The sequence below is a fragment of the Panicum virgatum genome, chromosome 4N, assembly GCF_016808335.1.
Source record: "Panicum virgatum strain AP13 chromosome 4N, P.virgatum_v5, whole genome shotgun sequence".
Taxonomy (NCBI): Eukaryota; Viridiplantae; Streptophyta; class Magnoliopsida; order Poales; family Poaceae; genus Panicum; species Panicum virgatum.
The window spans coordinates 8,370,575-8,387,094 of NC_053148.1; the positions used below are offsets into that span (position 1 = coordinate 8,370,575).

The window sequence follows — 16,520 nt, forward strand, 5'->3', positions numbered from 1 at the left end:
CAGGTTCAAGGAAATCACGAATTTGCAAGCTTGATACAGTACGTCAACTATGCTAATTTTGCTACAGAACCACCGTGAGCAGGCTGCTAAGCTGCAATCTGCTTTAGCTGTTGGTCGAAGATATGTTCAGGATTGTAATTTGTAGTGATCACTTATGTATACAGAGGTTTATAGGATCAAGGGTTGATGCATATGGTCCCATGAATGACTGAATATTCTTAAGCAATATAGATGAGTTCTCATGTCATATATAGCTGTCAAATTCATGATCTGATTGAATACAGTGCGAATGAAAAAAAAGCACCAACGAAAATAAATTTTGGTTTTAACACTACTGGGATACAATTTTTCTTGAATTGGCTCTTCAGTCAAAATTTAATTTCTTCGCAGCGGCCTGTAGTGTGGCAGCTTGATCAACTCCAAGTAAGAAACTTGTGTATCCTCCTCTGATATGTGGAATGCTCGGGACTGAAGAATTCCCATACATATTGAGCTGTGGTATTGTGGCATTAGCAAAACCATCTTCAATCAGCGGAGCAGACATGGTCCAAGGTTGCCCATAGGCATTAGTTGCAAAGTGTGACATTGTAGTGTTAGGACCAATGCTACCAGCATTTAGATCCTGTGTCAAAGAATATGAAATTGTTTATAAAAAGTGCCTATGAGCAAATAAAATATGAAAAATGAATGTAATCTAAGACAAATGTCTTACGCTAAATTGTTTTGAACCAGCATCCCCATAACTATTTTCTGCAGTATTCTGTTAATCTTCTCCTGTAGTCAAATATATAAAGTTGACTACACAAGGGTAGGATGAAAAAAAATGCTAGAATTAGTACATACATGCAGCACGCGTTTGCAAACTTTCCATCAAAGATCCTTGTTTCCAACGGCAGCGCAGCACCTGTCCATCCACGCGCCTCCGCACTCCACAGCCCGCTAGGCCGGGTTGCCTACCCCCCTCGCCGGGGTGCTCCCTGATCCACCGGCCTCCTGCGCATCCGGAAAAGCGCCGCATCATTGCTGCCGCGGATACGCCGCCATCGAGTGGCGGCGCTCCAACCGAGCCCTCCTTTTCCCCTCTCCCCCGTCGCGAGGTCAGAGCCGTCGCCGGCCGTGTTTGGTTAGGGATAATTTTTTTTTTATTTTTGACCACTAATTTAGAGTATTAAATAAAGTCTAATTATAAAACTACCTGCAGGACTCCTGGTAAATTCGCAAGATCAATCTAATGAGACCTTTGACGCACAATTAGAGAATCATACTGTAGCATCACTGTAACAAATCATGGATTAATTACCGTCATTAGATTCGTCTCATGAATTAATTACTGTAGCATCACTGTACCATCTGTAAAAGTTTCACAAATAAACTTTATTTAGTACTCCATACATGTATTTATCTTTTTGTGAAAAAAAATTCGTGGTGTTAACCAAACGCGGCCGCTGTTTCGGTCTCACCGCGAACGATTCTGCGGCCCGGCCTCGTTCGTTCGGCTCTAGGGGGACGGGTATGGGCGCGCGGGAAGCCGACGCGCCGGGAGCGGGGGGAGGGGCTGGGCGGCGCCACGTGCGAACGCTCTGGTTCTTGTGCCGATGCGCGGTGGCCGGCGTCGTAGGCGTGCGGACGGCCGCGGCGCGTATCATTGCGGCTCCGGGGGAAGCAGCCAACGTCGCTTTTTTTTTTTTGTCACGATCATCGTTTTTCTGGTGGTCGAGAATCATCGGTTTTCGTCATCCATCGCATGTTCCTGACCTGTCCGATGGCGATCGATACGTCTCGCCGATATTTGTGCTTGTACATTTAGAATGCGAGGAGAATCAACGTTCAAATGTGCTGCGTGTCACTAAGCAGCAGACAGATTGTGGTAAGCTCCACCACACATATCTGACCATCTTTTAACAGAGGCCAGATGACATGCCGTTAAGAGGCCGGAACGCGAGATACCTGCGTCGTTTTTCTGGAGGCCGAGGGCATAAAGCAAACTGGCCCACTGTGGAAAGCAGCAAACCTGAGTCCGGCCCTGTTGATTCTTATTCGAAGTAACGGCCCACAAGATGAAAAAACAGGCCGTGGACCGCGCACTCAGAAAACCAAGGGCCGACCTTATGGGCCAGCAGGTTTTGGCATAATCCCGGCCATTACAACGAAGCCAAATATGGTCTCCCTGAAAAAAAACTACATCTATTTAGAAACCAAGGTAGAGATGGAAACTGAAACCCCGAATACAATCGCCTGCTAGAATCACTCTCCAAGCATGATTTAAGCTTCCAACACTATCTGTATCCTTTGATCCCTTCATCATATCTTCTAAGGGCCCCATTACTACCATACATCTGCAGCCCATAATGTACATTACACTATCATATGACCAAGATAACTATGTGCATTACAATCCCTAGATTTCTCAGCCCAACCAACAGAAGGCGTTTCCAGGGGCACAACTCCAGCGTTCATGGTGATGAATTGTTGCTACATGCTAGTATTTGTGAAATAATATATCCACACTGCAACAAACTCAAGCCTCCTTCCTAGTTATCCTGTTAGCAGCAGCAGCCAAAAAGAGAAAGTAATTATACAAGTTAAAACATGGCAGTTTTCTTGATAGTCGGATAACAGAGGTTTGCAGACCTGAAGCAATAGATTCCAAGAGCATCCTTAATCTCATGCACAACCGAAACGGCAAGGTGTAGGTAAAGACCCACTGTCACAAAAAATGAAAGCTGATATGTAAATGTTTATTGTGGCCCGATAAGCAAGCAGAAGGATTGACATAAACGGTAACCATAACAGCTGGAGATAGAACTCAACATACTACAGAGGATGTGTTTCCAAGATCAGGTGTCATATCATGTGCAAACTTTCGAGATGCATAGATGAAATGAACAAGAGAATACCACATGCATGCATGTGGGCCCCTGACCATACCCAGTGTAACCGCGAGAGAAAAAAAAAGCAGTGCATTTTTATATTGCTTATGACATTGTTAGGAAATGAAGAAAGACTTGACCATTTATTAGCCAATAGCCACTATCTCGGTACGGTATAAGTCAATCAGAAAATAAAATCTGGACATGCTTGTTCTGTATATTTCTATCTGAAACGGCACCTTATAAATAGGGGACATTGAAAGAAAGTAGGATGCGTATAATGCGGTCGATGTATTGCATTGAGCCTCTAGGGCGAATATATAGGAGTACATGGCTTGGAGGGCAAATAGCCTCTCCTAGAGATAAGGAAGGTTATCCCGGGATTACAATCAATCCTAAACTAACCATATCCGGAGTTGCCTAATATACTCTAACATCCTCCCGCAGTCGTAGTGGTAGCAACACGAACGGTCAGACTGGAGAACAATGGAGACGTATCCCCCTGCAGTCGGAACGCCGGTGCGAAAGCTTTGACTGGAGACTCATGCATATGATAGCCCTTTAGTGCCGTAGTAGCCGAAGTCGAGGTGGACGTGATCGAAGCCGTGGAGGGGGCGCGGGTCGAAGCGTCGTCGAGGTGCTCGAGGACACAAACTCAGCAGCTTCTGGCCGAAGACAACAGCAGGACGGTGCGGCGGATGACGATGGTAGACGGCGCGGTTTGCGACTTAGGTCACGCTCAGGACAAGGGTGGCGACGGCGCAGGTTGCAGCAAGTGTCGCGCTCAGATCAGGGGTGGCGACGACGTCTTCCTTCAGGAACATCGGCGGCGATGTCTGCGCGAGAAAGACTGGAGGCGCGGAGGTGGATCGAGCGCCTGCTTGACGAAGACCGGCGGCGAGTGGCGCCACCACCTGAAAAGGCGACGACACCGGTAGGGTGGCTCGATCACGAACGTCGTCGCTGCAGCCTGAAAGGGCTCAGCGACAACCTCGTCCTTCGGGGGTGTCGACGATGAAGCGGCGACGAACGGCAAGGCGCCGCAAACCCGATCTCTGATCAGGAAAAAAAGAACAGCAATAGAGGACCGCGGGTACAATCTCGGGTGCACATACTGTTTCCCTCCCCTCCCTTATCTCTTCCCGAGCGTGGTGAGCCACGTGCACGGGGAAAAAAAAGAAAGGGCGGAGAGAGGAGGAGCCTGCAGGTGCAATCCGAGCGGCGCCTCTATTCGGCGATGGCGCCGAGCACAGGGCCGGTGAGGGGAGGGCGGAGGCCCCCACGGCGCTGCAACCCGCCGGCAACGACGGTGGAGCGGCGCGAGGGCGTGGTGGACGGGTGTGGCGAGAGCGGTGGATCTCGTCGTGAGCGGCGGACGTATGAAGACGGCGCGACGACATGGCTCGATCTCATGCCCCCCGGTGGCACGGCAGCACAGCGCCGCCACATGCTTCCTCTGCTGCTGCGCGACCACGCCCGAGGCAGCTGTGATGGCGACACAGGAGGAGAGGGGCGGCGTTGGGCCAGATGCGTGCGGGAGGGGGGCGATGGGGACCTCTGTTCTTAAAGCGTTAAGGCGAGGCACGGCGAGCGACCCCGTCTGCAAGGCGAGGCGACGCCTAGGCGGACGCCTAGGCGAGCAAGGCGACGCCTTACCCATATGCCACAGGGAGGAAATGAAAAGAAATAGGAAATAAAAAGAGTAAAAAAGACAAAGAAGAGGGCAAGGGCCCAGCCCAACAGTTAGGCCCAGCCCAACAATAACATCTCCACTCTCCCTTCTCAGCTCTCCCTCTGCCCTCTGAGCTCTCCCTCTCCCACTCGATCTCATCCCGACGCCGCCGCCGGCCCTCTCAGCACTCCCTCTGCCCTCTCAGCTCTCCTTCTCCCTTCGCGCCGCCGGCCCGCCGTCGCTCCTCCGCCCGACGCCGGTCCGCCCTTGCTGCTCCGCCAGACGCCGCCGCCGGCCCCGCGCGACACCACTACCGGACCTGCGCGCCGTCGCCAGGCCCTCGCGCCGCCGAAGCTCGTCGGCGCTCCCTCTCCCACCTTCCTCACCATGCTCAGGTAGGCCGCCACCCCCTCCCTCTTGTTCCCCTTCCCCCGCAGATCGTCGAAATCCTTCCCCTCCTCTTCCTCTCCCTCACCCTCCCTCTCAGTTTGCTTCTCTTTTGGCATGGCGTCGGCGGACGCCTTGGATTTTTGAGCGCCTGGACGACTAGGCATCGCCTAGGCGACGCCTTAAGAACCATGACGGGGACGGTGGAGCCAGCCCGACGAGATCCGGGCGACCATCGGAGGTGAGTCCCTCTGCTGCTTGACGACGACAGGCACGACGGATCAGAGGGATCTGCTGGGCATCCTACGAGGGCGCTGCCCCCCGGCGGAGATCCATCTCCCCGGGGGCGGCGCGGGTTGCAGCGGATGCGGCGGCGCGGCTAGGTTTAGGATCTCGTAACCTAGGCGTCTGATGCCATGAAGAAAAGTAGGATGCGTATAATGCGGTCGATGTATTGCATTGAGTCTCTGGGGCGAATATATAGGAGTACATGGCTTGGAGGGCAAGTAGCCTCTCCTAGAGATAAAGAAGGTTATCCCGGGATTACAATCAATCCTAAACTAACCATATTCGGAGTTGCCTAATATACTCTAACAGACATATCTAGTGCAAACCAATTCCTCCGTGCAAACTTCAATCTGGATCACCGGATTGATCCCGATCCAAGGGGCATAGGGGGATTGGGTAATTTTACAATTAACCGCCCGCCCTTGGATTAGGTAATCACGCTTTTGCAGATCCCTCCTCCCACTCCCACTCCCCCCCCCGGATCTGGATCTGATGGTCCAGATTGAAGTTTGCATGGAGGGGGTGGTTTGCACTAGATATGTTCCCTTATAAATATACACATGCCCTTCTGTCCCAATATCCAGGGCTCCAGGGGTGAATGTGATACTATTGAATGGAATGGACAAGCAAAATACTAGTGGTGCTAGGAAGACACAGGGAGGGTTTGTTTCCTTCAAATTGGTCATGAGCTGTAATTATGAAACTGAAAATGCTCAAGCTCACCTGTATATGCACAATACAGAACAAGCAGCACAAGTTCATCAACTAAAGGCATCCTGCCAGTAAGAAGATTGAGACAATTAGCATAATTGTAAAAGAGCTGACTTCAGATGTTACCGGTACTAGGTGGAATTAACGAAGAGTTTACCCATCATTGATCTTTGCAATGAGAGCATTAGCAATTGGAAAACAAAGAAACACCAGAGACTGCAAAAGGAGATTTTTAATTAGGACTGAATGTGACCTGCACTTGGTATGTGAAGCTGAGAAGACTTGACATCAAATAAATTCATACCATGAACATCCCAGATTTTAGACCTTTTGGTTCGTCACACAAATGGGCAAGTATCATTCTTCCCTGTTCATGCATGATTATTCACATTATGAAATGGTGAACAATAGTTCTAGAGATGAATAAAAAAGGGTTTGATCATGGGTTAATATTTTGTGCCGGTTTTGTCCTGCAATGAAACCAACCGCGCAAGGACACAATACTAAAGAACATCAAGCGACTCCTGAATTTACATCAGGTGTTTGCTTGACTCCTGCCTGTCACATATTACATATCCAGCCGAGGTGTCTAATGGTAGTACGGGACTATAAAGTACTGAAGACTAAACTACCAATCACACTGAGATAACCTGCATGGTTTTCTGAGACTGCTTTGTCGAACCAAAACCCCTCTATAATAGTTAGCCAGAAGGAAGCTTTGCAAATAAAGTTCAAAAGATATAAATTTCCGTTGAGTTTAATCTAACAACAAAAACAAAGCAACAAAACTTACCACCAAATATCCAAAATTAAAGCCAGTTCCGATCACAAGCAAATGTGGCTGGTTCCTCATAATACTGGAAGGAGAAAGAGAACACCTGCATAAGACATAACAAGGACGTGATTATATCTTTTAGACAGAAGCTGTATCCTATACAATAAACAAGCATAAGTTGTCTGATAGCCATACCAGATAGAAACTCCAGCTAACAGTGCAATAAAAGGAAGGATCTGCAGCCAAGTATAGAAAAGTAAAAGAATGAACACTAATGGTGTGTGGTATCTGTAGAGATAAGCAAAGTTTTATTCCTAGTTCTCATAATGTGAATCAAATAGGTTATATAAAACCATAGAACATGCAACCTGAGACTGACACACACACACACACACAATGGCAAGACAGCTTAGTATCTATAAAGTATAAGCTAAAGACACATTAAAACAAATACCTAAGCTTAACAATTTAGATGCTCTAGGGGCTAAATGCAGGAGGGAACTAGATGTCTATTGCTTTTTCAGCACTTGCAGTGCAAACATATATGAACTTAATGAAAGAAAAAACTCTACTAATGGCCACAAAGTTGAAAATGCAATACTGAAGAATACACGTTTCTACATGTTTCTCAAGAAAACTAACCATTCCATAATTACTTGCTTATGATGTAAAATTTCAGGTGGACGATTGCTTACTATATAAAAGCATTTGTAGCAAAGCCAAGGCTACTAGATTTCAACATTAAAAAATATATTTGCCTACATATGAGAATATCAGAAGCCCACCATTGCTAATGCCAGTGCCATGCTTCCATTTCGCGCCTCAACTACCTCCTGGACATTACTGACACTGGACAACAGGAGAATCACTTGTAAGCAAAGATTAATTAAGACATACTACTCCATCCCACAAAGACTGTTCGTTTAGAAAATTTCAGACATATCACTAGTAGTGAAAATGACCATGTTACCCCTAGTAACTATAGTAGTTGTGATTGGAGACCGCGCTGTTTATTTGGTTCCCTAGATCCTTAATAAATGCAAATGCATTGGAATCAGAAAAGTAACATCTACTTAAACATTTGATTGGCTCTATGCCCTTCTCAATGCAATTATTTCTTGGTATTTGATATTGATTTAATTAGATGGACTTTATTACAATCTAAACGAACAGTCTTTGTGGGACAAAATTTGAAGGCTAAACGAACAGTCTTTGCGGGACAGAGGGAGTATGCAACACAATTATATTCATTTACTATTATTATCAATTCATCTTGTGGTTGCAAAAGTTAATGCAAGAGAATGAATCAATATTTGCAAGCAGTTTTGGGCACTGAATACAAGAGACTGTAACATACTTCCTCCATCCTGCAAAAACTGTTTGTTTAGCCTTCAAATTTTGTCCCACAAAGGCTGTTCGTTTAGATTGTAGTAAAGTTCATCTAAATAAAGCAATATCAAATACCAAGAAAGAATTGCATTGAGAAAGGCATGAAGCCAATCAAATGTTTACTTTTCTAGTTCCAATGCATTTGCATTTATTGAGGATTTGGAAATCAAATAAACATCACGGTCTTCAATCACAAGTGCTATAGTTAATTAGGGGTAACATGGTCATTTTCTACTACAAATAGTATGTCTGGAATTTTCTAAACGAACAGTCTTTATGGGACGGAGGGAGTAATGGTAGAATCAATCATCTATAGCAATTAGCAAATATGAGACACATAGCACCGTTATGTTATCAATAATCATTACTGTCCTGTGCTGAATATCCAAAAGCCATTTGAACAGGAAGCGAGTCATTCATGGAATTGGAAGGATTTATTTGCATGTATTCCATAACGAGACAGAAGATAGGGCGAGGGCGAGAGAGCCAGAGAGGGGAGGGGAAGGGGGGATAAAAATGTAGACACATATGTTAGCAGATCCTGCTTTATGTTATGGAACTATCGCAAAGTCACCCGCGAAAAAAGAAATAGGAGAGGAAAACAAACACAGGCTTACTTGGATCTAACAGTAGGTATAACAGCACCCACAATCATAAGAATCAGCACAATAACATACAAGGGGATTTCAATTTCTGAAACAAGCAAAAAGAAAAAACATTAGAAACAACTATAGTAATAGTTACTTGAGCGCTTGCACTTGCTAGCACACATATCCAATTAATTAAAGAAACAGATATCATACTGCAGCAAAAAGCATAGCAATACCTATATGCTTGCAGTCAAACAACATAGAGATAAGGCATAAAGTAAAGGATAATACTGATTTCACAGGGAACAATGAAGACATCTGATAGTTCATACAGTACATACCAGAAAGAAATGGAAGTGGAATCCAACCAAAAATGGGTAGTGATTTCCGAAAATCCTGTGCCCACCATTCAGCACCTAGGTTGAGAGAACAAACATAAATTGTGGTACAAATTTTTGTTTAAGAAGAATATAGTAGAATTTTCAAGAAGAAGATTAACTGCACATCAAGATTTTTGGGGTTAGGGGGAGAGGTGTGGGGGTTACCAGTAAGAAATGTAAATAAATGGGACACATAGATCAACATCAGGCCCTCCGTCGGTCCATTTATTGTAGGAAGGATGAGTGTATTTGTAAAGAAGCTGGTAACACAAGTGCCAGTATTTATTAAAAAAACATTCTAGTCGCTACGAAAAATAAAAGATTAACAACAACAGTCCAACAATACATGAAGCAATGCTTGGAACCAGTAAAACAGAAAAATGAACATCCGTTTTTCTCAAAAGCACAGGAGATAAGCAGTCATCAACAACCCACCCACACATGCACACACTTTAACAGAAATAAAAACGGCCCAAACAACAAAAGCAGCAGGTCATAGAGGAGGTTTTTGAGGTCCCCAGCCTCAGCTGCACACCTCAAGGCTACCTCCTCGTCAACCGCCTGTCCCACCAAAACCTCCATTCACTATGGACAATGAGCAAGTAGTGATCATCTACCACTGTTTAAAAACTAAGCCTTCTAGCCTGGCTAGGTGGCACTGAGGATCTAAGCAAGATCCTCTCGTCTAGCGCCTGATCACTGCCTAGGCCGCCTAATCAGTGACGACGCACACGGAACCACCCCACTGCCCGTCTAGGGCCTTAGCACTTTTCAAGACACTGTCATCTTTAGTGATAAGAAAATGAAAACACATAGAGTACAAAATGATGAGATGCAAAAGAAATACAGTGACATGCACAATAGATAACATTAAAGATAACTAAATAACACAGGGGTATGAAGCTTACAAGCCTAGTAACTACCATCATAAATTTAACCATTTGATCCAACGATCAGAAAACATAGTAAGGAATAAGAGATCAAATCATGCTCAAATATAGAATATGTTACACACCAAATGAGAAGAGGCAAAGGGTCTTACTGTTCCCAGGTTGCAAGATAGAATGGTACAGCAGCAACCAACCAGAAACAGAATGTCCATCCTCCACACATCAAGGTGCTTCCAAGGGCCAAGGCTTCAAACTAACAATGAATCAGAGAAATATCTCAAAGATCAAAGGAGGACAAGGTGAAAGGGCTAAAAATCCTTACAGCACAGGCAAGTGCATCACATCCTGTAAAATAACAAATCAAATTTATTAAGGTACCATACTAATAATGAAAAAATAAAGAGAAAATGAGGGCTAGAAAAAGGTACCATGATCAAAAAGTTCTCCAAGAGGACTTGATGAGCTAGTACGCCTTGCTTGTTTACCATCAACAGCATCAAAAGTCTAGCACAGAGGCAATATTATTCCGTTAAAGCAGATGCTATAAGGAAATATTATGCCATTACCACTCTATCAAAATTATGAAGAAGCTGCCATCATAATCTTCCCTTTATTTAGATAACTTGTGAACTGTTTTGCATACCAGCAGACAAGAAAGCAAGTTTTGAACTTCTTTTTAATGTCCATAAGTAAATATGATGCAAAAATACATACAGAAAATAATATGAATATGGATGGGCTAGAGTTGTGTTGGATGTTGTAAAATGTAATGCATGATAGTATGAGCCCAATAAACCAGTTTAGCAATCATGTACTTCAAAGTTCAGCAAGTCTTAAGGTATATGGTTATATCAGACCCCTTCTAGCAACACAAGGCCATCAGAAAGGGCACAGGTTAAGTGCTAATCAGTATCAAGCCAAAAGAGTAATTTGCTCTCATTTGACTACAACAAAACATTTTGTTTCCTTTTCTGTCAATGAATACTAATTTTGACCATGCCAAAGCATGTAAAAATTGCAATCGAACCTTAACAATTAAAATTTTCTGGACCTGCAACTAAGCTAAAAAAACAAAAGTTCTGCAGAAGATGACATGGAAAATAAAAATTCGACCACCCAGAGAGATTGTACTTCTATCCCTAGGAAGCTATGGTATTTACACATTTGTCAGACACTATTACTACACTTGCATTAACACTGATGTTAGAGTATATTAGGCAACTCCAGATATGGTAGTTTAGGATTGATGTAATCCCGTGATAGCCTTCCTTATCTCTAGGGGAGGTGCCTTGCCCTCCAAGCCTTGTACTCCTATATATACCGCCCAAGGTGTTCATTCCAATACAATCGACCATGGTATACACGCATCCTACCTTCCTACATGGTATCACGAGTTAGAGTTTCGACCTAGTCATCCGTTTCCGCAGCCGCCACCGCCGCCGCGCCGCCCCCGGGGAGATCGATCTCCGCCGGGGGCAGCGCCCTCGTAGGATGCCCGGCGGATCCCTCTGATCCGCCGTGCCTGTCGTCGTCAAGCACAGCAGAAGGACCTACCTCCCGTGGTGATGTGATCTCGTCGGCTCCCTCGTCGCTCCTTCCACGCCGACTCCCTCCGTGCGCGCGGCCCCGTGCTGGCCCTCTCTCCTCCTGCGCCGTCGCTGCCTTGTGCACGACCGCGCGGCTACGGAGGAGGCACGAGGTGCGCCAGGCCGCTGCGCCATTAGAGCCGCGAGATCGGGCCGGGTTACCGCGCCGCCGGTCGATTCCAGCACCGCCCGTCGAGATCCGCCGCCGGGACAAGCTGCAGCGGGGCCACCCCGCTCCACCCCTGCCTCCACGCTCCTCCACCACGTCTCGGCATCCCCAGCACCTCACCGCCGGGCACCACCCGACCCACAAGCGGGCCCCCGCTGCTCCCCACATCAGTGGAGGGCGCGCCGCCGCGTCGGAATCAAGGAGGCAGCGCTAGCGGCCCACTCCCTCCTCTGCCCGATCTCCTTTTCTACCCGTGTTGACCACGGGGGGAAGGGATAAGGGAGGGGGAGGGACACCGCTAGGGGCACCCCGAGACTGTACCCATGGTTCGTCTGCTGCTGCTATTTTTTTTCCGATCTAAGATCGGTTTGCGTCGCCCTGCCGTTCGTCTTCGCTCCATCGTCGACCCTCCCGAAGGACGAGGTTGTTGCTGCGCCCTCCAGGCTGCAGCAACGACGTTCGTGATCAAGTCACCCTACCAGTGTCGTCGCCTTTTCAGGTGGTGGCGCCACTTGCCGCCGGTCTTCGTCAAGCAGGCGCTCGATCCGCCTCCGCGCCGTCCAGCCGTTCTCGCGCAGACATCGCCGCCGATGTTCCTGAAGGAAGACGTCGTCGCCACCCCTGATCTGAGCGCGACACTTGCTGCATCCTGCGCCGTCGCCACCCCTGTCCTGAGCGTGACCAAGTCGCAAACTGCGTCGTCTACCATCGTCATCCGCCGCACCGTCCTGCTGCTGTCTTCGGCAAGAAGCTGCTGAGTTTGCGTACTCAAGCACCTCGACGACGCTTCGACCCGCGCCCCCTCCACGGCTTCGACCACGTCCACCTCGACTTCGGCTACTACGGCACTAAAGGGCTATCATCTGCATGAGTCTCCAGTCAAAACTTTCGCACCGGAGTTCCGACTGCAAGGGGGATACGTCTCCATTGTTCTCCAGTCTGACCGTTCGTGTTGCTACCGCTACGACTGCGGGGGGATGCTAGAGTATATTAGGCAACTCGAGATATGGTAGTTTATGATTGATGTAATCCCGTGATAGCCTTCCTTATCTCTAGGGGAGGTGCCTTACCCTCCAAGCCTTGTACTCCTATATATACCGCCCTAGGGGTTCATTGCAATACAATCGACCACGGTACACACGCATCCTACCTTCCTACAACTGACACAACACCCTTGTTTGCCTGGGTATTGTCTCTCTTGGTAGGAAATTAAATTCTAATATAGGAAAAGCAGGGTCATTGCAAAACTTTCAAACTGAATACTTTTGCATAAGCGGTGCGTTAATCTTTGGTAATCAAATGAGGGGGAAATAAGTATCAGGGGAAATAAGAATCTGAACAAAGACATAATTGGCCATTTAGAATATTATGATTGGTTTCACAAACCTGGTACAAGAAGAGAAGTAATCCATGGGCAAGATGGACCCACCCAGGTGGAGCAGTGTCAAGGCGAGGTGAATATATCTGCAGAATTGATTACCTCACAATAGTAAGAAAAATGAAGGGCACCGTCATGAGATATAGAATGCATCAAAAGAAGCACAGGTGGGATCTTTGTAGCTAGGTAACAGCATCACAAAATTGCAACTAATTCAAGCAAGGAAGATGCTTACATAGCCAAGCAGCGCTGATAGAACTAGAAACGTGAATCCTGTAAGTGTGATCTGAAATGTTGGAAAGTATAGCCATGTGATGAACCAAATGAGATGAATCCAACGAAGAAGTGATAATGTGATCATCAATCTCTTACCATATTTGGTCTATTTGTCAATCCATGCATACAAATTTAGAAAAAAAAATATAAGTTAGTACAGAACTTCTGGTGAGAAAAGAAAGTGCAATATGAAACATAATATTTGCATAGGGCTAATGCTTAATTTACTAATAATCAGATATCTGCAACATGGGGCCTAAGAGTGCATTGTTTTCCAGTCTACAGTAGCTTGGACGTATTTCTGAGTCAGCTCACACTCGTAAATTTGATCTATGAACAACAGTCGGGAAACCACATGTATATTTTCCACATGCCCCCCCCCCCCACACACACACACACAAAAAAGGAGAATCTCTTAGCGGCAATTTATTCTTGCTCTGCTTACAGAAATTGCCATAGAATCCATTGGCTACTGAAAACAGTATAATACCCGGACAAGTTACATATACACAAGTTAATTGTCTCAGCCATACAGTTTCAGATAGCAACCAGAGGTCAGTCGTATCAATCCCCTACTGTTTAACTTCGAAATATTCCCTCCCGAAAGTGATTTTAGGTGCGTTCTGGGCATTTCCAGTTCTCCACAGGTTCCACTACACAACACACAATCAACTCCTAATCGGCACACCGTACTGACCAGCACTTGTTACTGGACTTACAATACAAGCTAGGTAAAAGCAGCAAACCAGCAACTACTCGACCAGTTAACAACCCACGCAGCAGCGAACGCCTACGGAACAGCGGAAGGGAGGGGGAGGGGGAGGGGGAGGGGGAGGAGAGGGGCTACTCACGGCATCCAGAGCGGGAAGAGGGTGACGCATCGGCTCCAGAAGGGCTGGAGCACGTACTTGGCCACCACCGAGCGGTCCTCCCCGCTGTACCTGTACCGCTTCAGCGTCTCCACGCCGTGCGCGCCGATGAACCCCATCCCTGCTCGGTCGGGCTCGCGGCCGGCGGGCCGGGCGGCGGCGGACCGGGGGCGCTCGGGCCTGGGAGTCTGGAAGCTCCTAGAAGCGTCGAGAAAGGGGCGCGGTTGCGGCGGGGCTGGAGAGGGGAGGGGTGGGGATGGCGGCGCTGGTTCCGCGAGATCGCGAGGAGGCCAAGGTGGGGAGCGGATCGAAGGAGTGTGAGTGGGATATTAGTCACGCGTCCGTGTGGATGCGGGGGCCGCGTCTTTTGTACGGGACTCGAGAACCTTTTCGGGCTCGACAGGTGGACGACACCTGTCCGTTTATCCAAATTTGTCGAAGGAAACTCAGAACGGACAAGGGACAACCGACCGATTACTCCGTGTATGCCGTATGCGACACGCTGAAAATAAATGTAGATGGAAGTTTTTATGCCAGTCTTAACAGAGATTTTATAAAAATTTTGTAGTCATTAAATTTTGTTCTAAATTATTAGTAAATTTGATGATATAGCAGGATATTACGAGGAAAGAAGCCGATTCAGTTACTAAGTTCTCGATTTTAATAACTAACAATGAAATTATGCTCTGAGATTGGAATTACACTGAGATTGACTTTATGAAGTATATAAAAATAACAAAAGAGTTTATAGCAAGAGACGAAGTTGACAAGACATAGGAGTACTTTGAATGTTTCACGCTTTTATAACTATACAGAGGGGAGTGAGGTGGAAGAAGCCAAGCAGGACCCGCTTGGAAGTGAGGTGTGGAAAGATGGGCTTAGCTGGACTATTGATTTACTGTTGGGCTGGTGGGGCGAAAAGAGTCGGGCCGGCCTCTAAGTTGGTGGAGTGGAGCCAAACAATAATAGAGTGAATTTAGAATAGCTAAACAATAATATAGTGAATTTAGTGGAGTTCAACAAAATGATGGAGTGAAGTTTCTGAAATGGAGCTGCATTTTTGGAAATAGAGGTCTCCCAAAGAGGGACACTGCAGGGCGCTCGTTTGCCGCCAGCGAACGAAATCCCCTCTAGTATACTGTTCTTCTTCTTCCTTGCTTCTTCTTCCACCCCTGGCCCACCCTAAGAATTAGTCCAAAGAAAATCTAATTTGAGAATATTGTAATACCTCACGAAACTGCAGCCTCTGTAGTGCAGTACACTGACTTGCATCTTCCCCTGGACCGTGCAAGAGTTTGGGCCGGGGCGCGGTTGGCACGGAGCACGATTGCCTGCCGGCAGCGCACCCGCACCAACTGCGAAGCATAGCTGCTGTCTACTGGCGGCGGCGGCAAGCTAAATCCGATGATGATAACTTGATGAGCTTGCTACGAAGAGAAGCCGGACCGCCGGAGCACTGCTGCGAGAGCCTGCGAGCTTTGACGGTGGCATGCAGTGCACGAGCACTAGCAGGCCGCAGGCTAGTGCGACGCGTGCCGGCGTCCTCGAGCCTCGACGGCTCGGCAAGCGGCCGGCGCACTCAGAAGTGTGTAGCCACTAGGAAGAAGGCAATTAAGCCAGGACACAATTCGTACTGTCCCTCCGATTTGCAAGAACCAAGCCACGAATCGACAAACTAGAAAGCCAGCAAGATATTTTGCTCGTACGACATAATTACAAATTTGCAATTGCTAGCAAGTTTCATTTGATGCCAATTTCATACTTAATGGTAGATTTACAGATGTTTGTGAGACACTGTATTAAGCTACAGTAATATTAACAAAAATTATCTTTTTGGACCACCCTAACTCCAAATCCTAGATTTGCCACTGCCTCATCGGAGCTCGCCCCCGCCACCGGCGCCGCCTTGCCCGTCTCCGACGCCGCCGGATCCGCACCTGCCGCCGCCGTCTCGACCTCCCTCATCGCCACCGGAGCCTTGTCGCCGCAGCTCGCCCCCGCCCCGATCTTGCCCAACCGCCGTCCCCCACCGCCCGGCCGGCGGCGCCCCCGCCGCCGCGCCGCGCCTCGCCGCCCCGCGCCCGCCACCTCCGCCGGGCCGGCCGGCCGCCCCGGCCACCCTCTATAGCCGGGGAACTCCTGCGAACCCCAACAACCTCAAAACAAGAAGGCCGCCGCCTCCCACCGCCGCCCACGGCCGTTCGCCGCTAGCGCTCCTAGTGCACGCGCTCTATAAGAATCTTGTCTCCCAAACAGACCCAATAATTGCGAATCAGATCTTTCTAAACTC

General features: G+C 47.5%; 1 protein-coding gene and 1 long non-coding RNA gene across 3 annotated transcripts; one reads left to right on the top strand and one right to left on the bottom strand.

Annotated features, from left to right (window-relative positions):
* Positions 1 to 2,058: 2,058 nt before the first annotated feature.
* On the bottom strand, positions 2,059 to 14,561 carry LOC120669631 (choline/ethanolaminephosphotransferase 1-like). Of its 2 annotated transcripts, XM_039949434.1 has the most exons (18): positions 14,213 to 14,561; positions 13,458 to 13,467; positions 13,321 to 13,371; positions 13,094 to 13,171; positions 10,381 to 10,456; positions 10,275 to 10,297; positions 10,105 to 10,205; positions 9,228 to 9,322; positions 9,024 to 9,098; positions 8,710 to 8,785; positions 7,489 to 7,552; positions 6,899 to 6,939; positions 6,722 to 6,806; positions 6,233 to 6,295; positions 6,086 to 6,144; positions 5,941 to 5,993; positions 2,632 to 2,704; positions 2,059 to 2,540 (listed from the first exon to the last, which is right to left on the bottom strand). In XM_039949434.1, exons 1-18 carry the CDS (start codon positions 14,347 to 14,349, stop codon positions 2,519 to 2,521), a joined length of 1,182 nt encoding a protein of 393 aa, XP_039805368.1. In that variant the 5' UTR covers positions 14,350 to 14,561; the 3' UTR covers positions 2,059 to 2,518. The 2 variants fall into 2 exon arrangements, with proteins under 2 accessions (XP_039805368.1, XP_039805369.1); XM_039949435.1 differs by lacking the exon at positions 13,458 to 13,467 and having other exon boundaries at positions 2,202 to 2,540.
* Positions 7,295 to 8,786, top strand: LOC120669632. Its single transcript, XR_005672726.1, has 2 exons — positions 7,295 to 7,875; positions 7,913 to 8,786. It is a non-coding gene; the product is annotated as an uncharacterized LOC120669632 (long non-coding RNA).
* Positions 14,562 to 16,520: the final 1,959 nt, after the last annotated feature.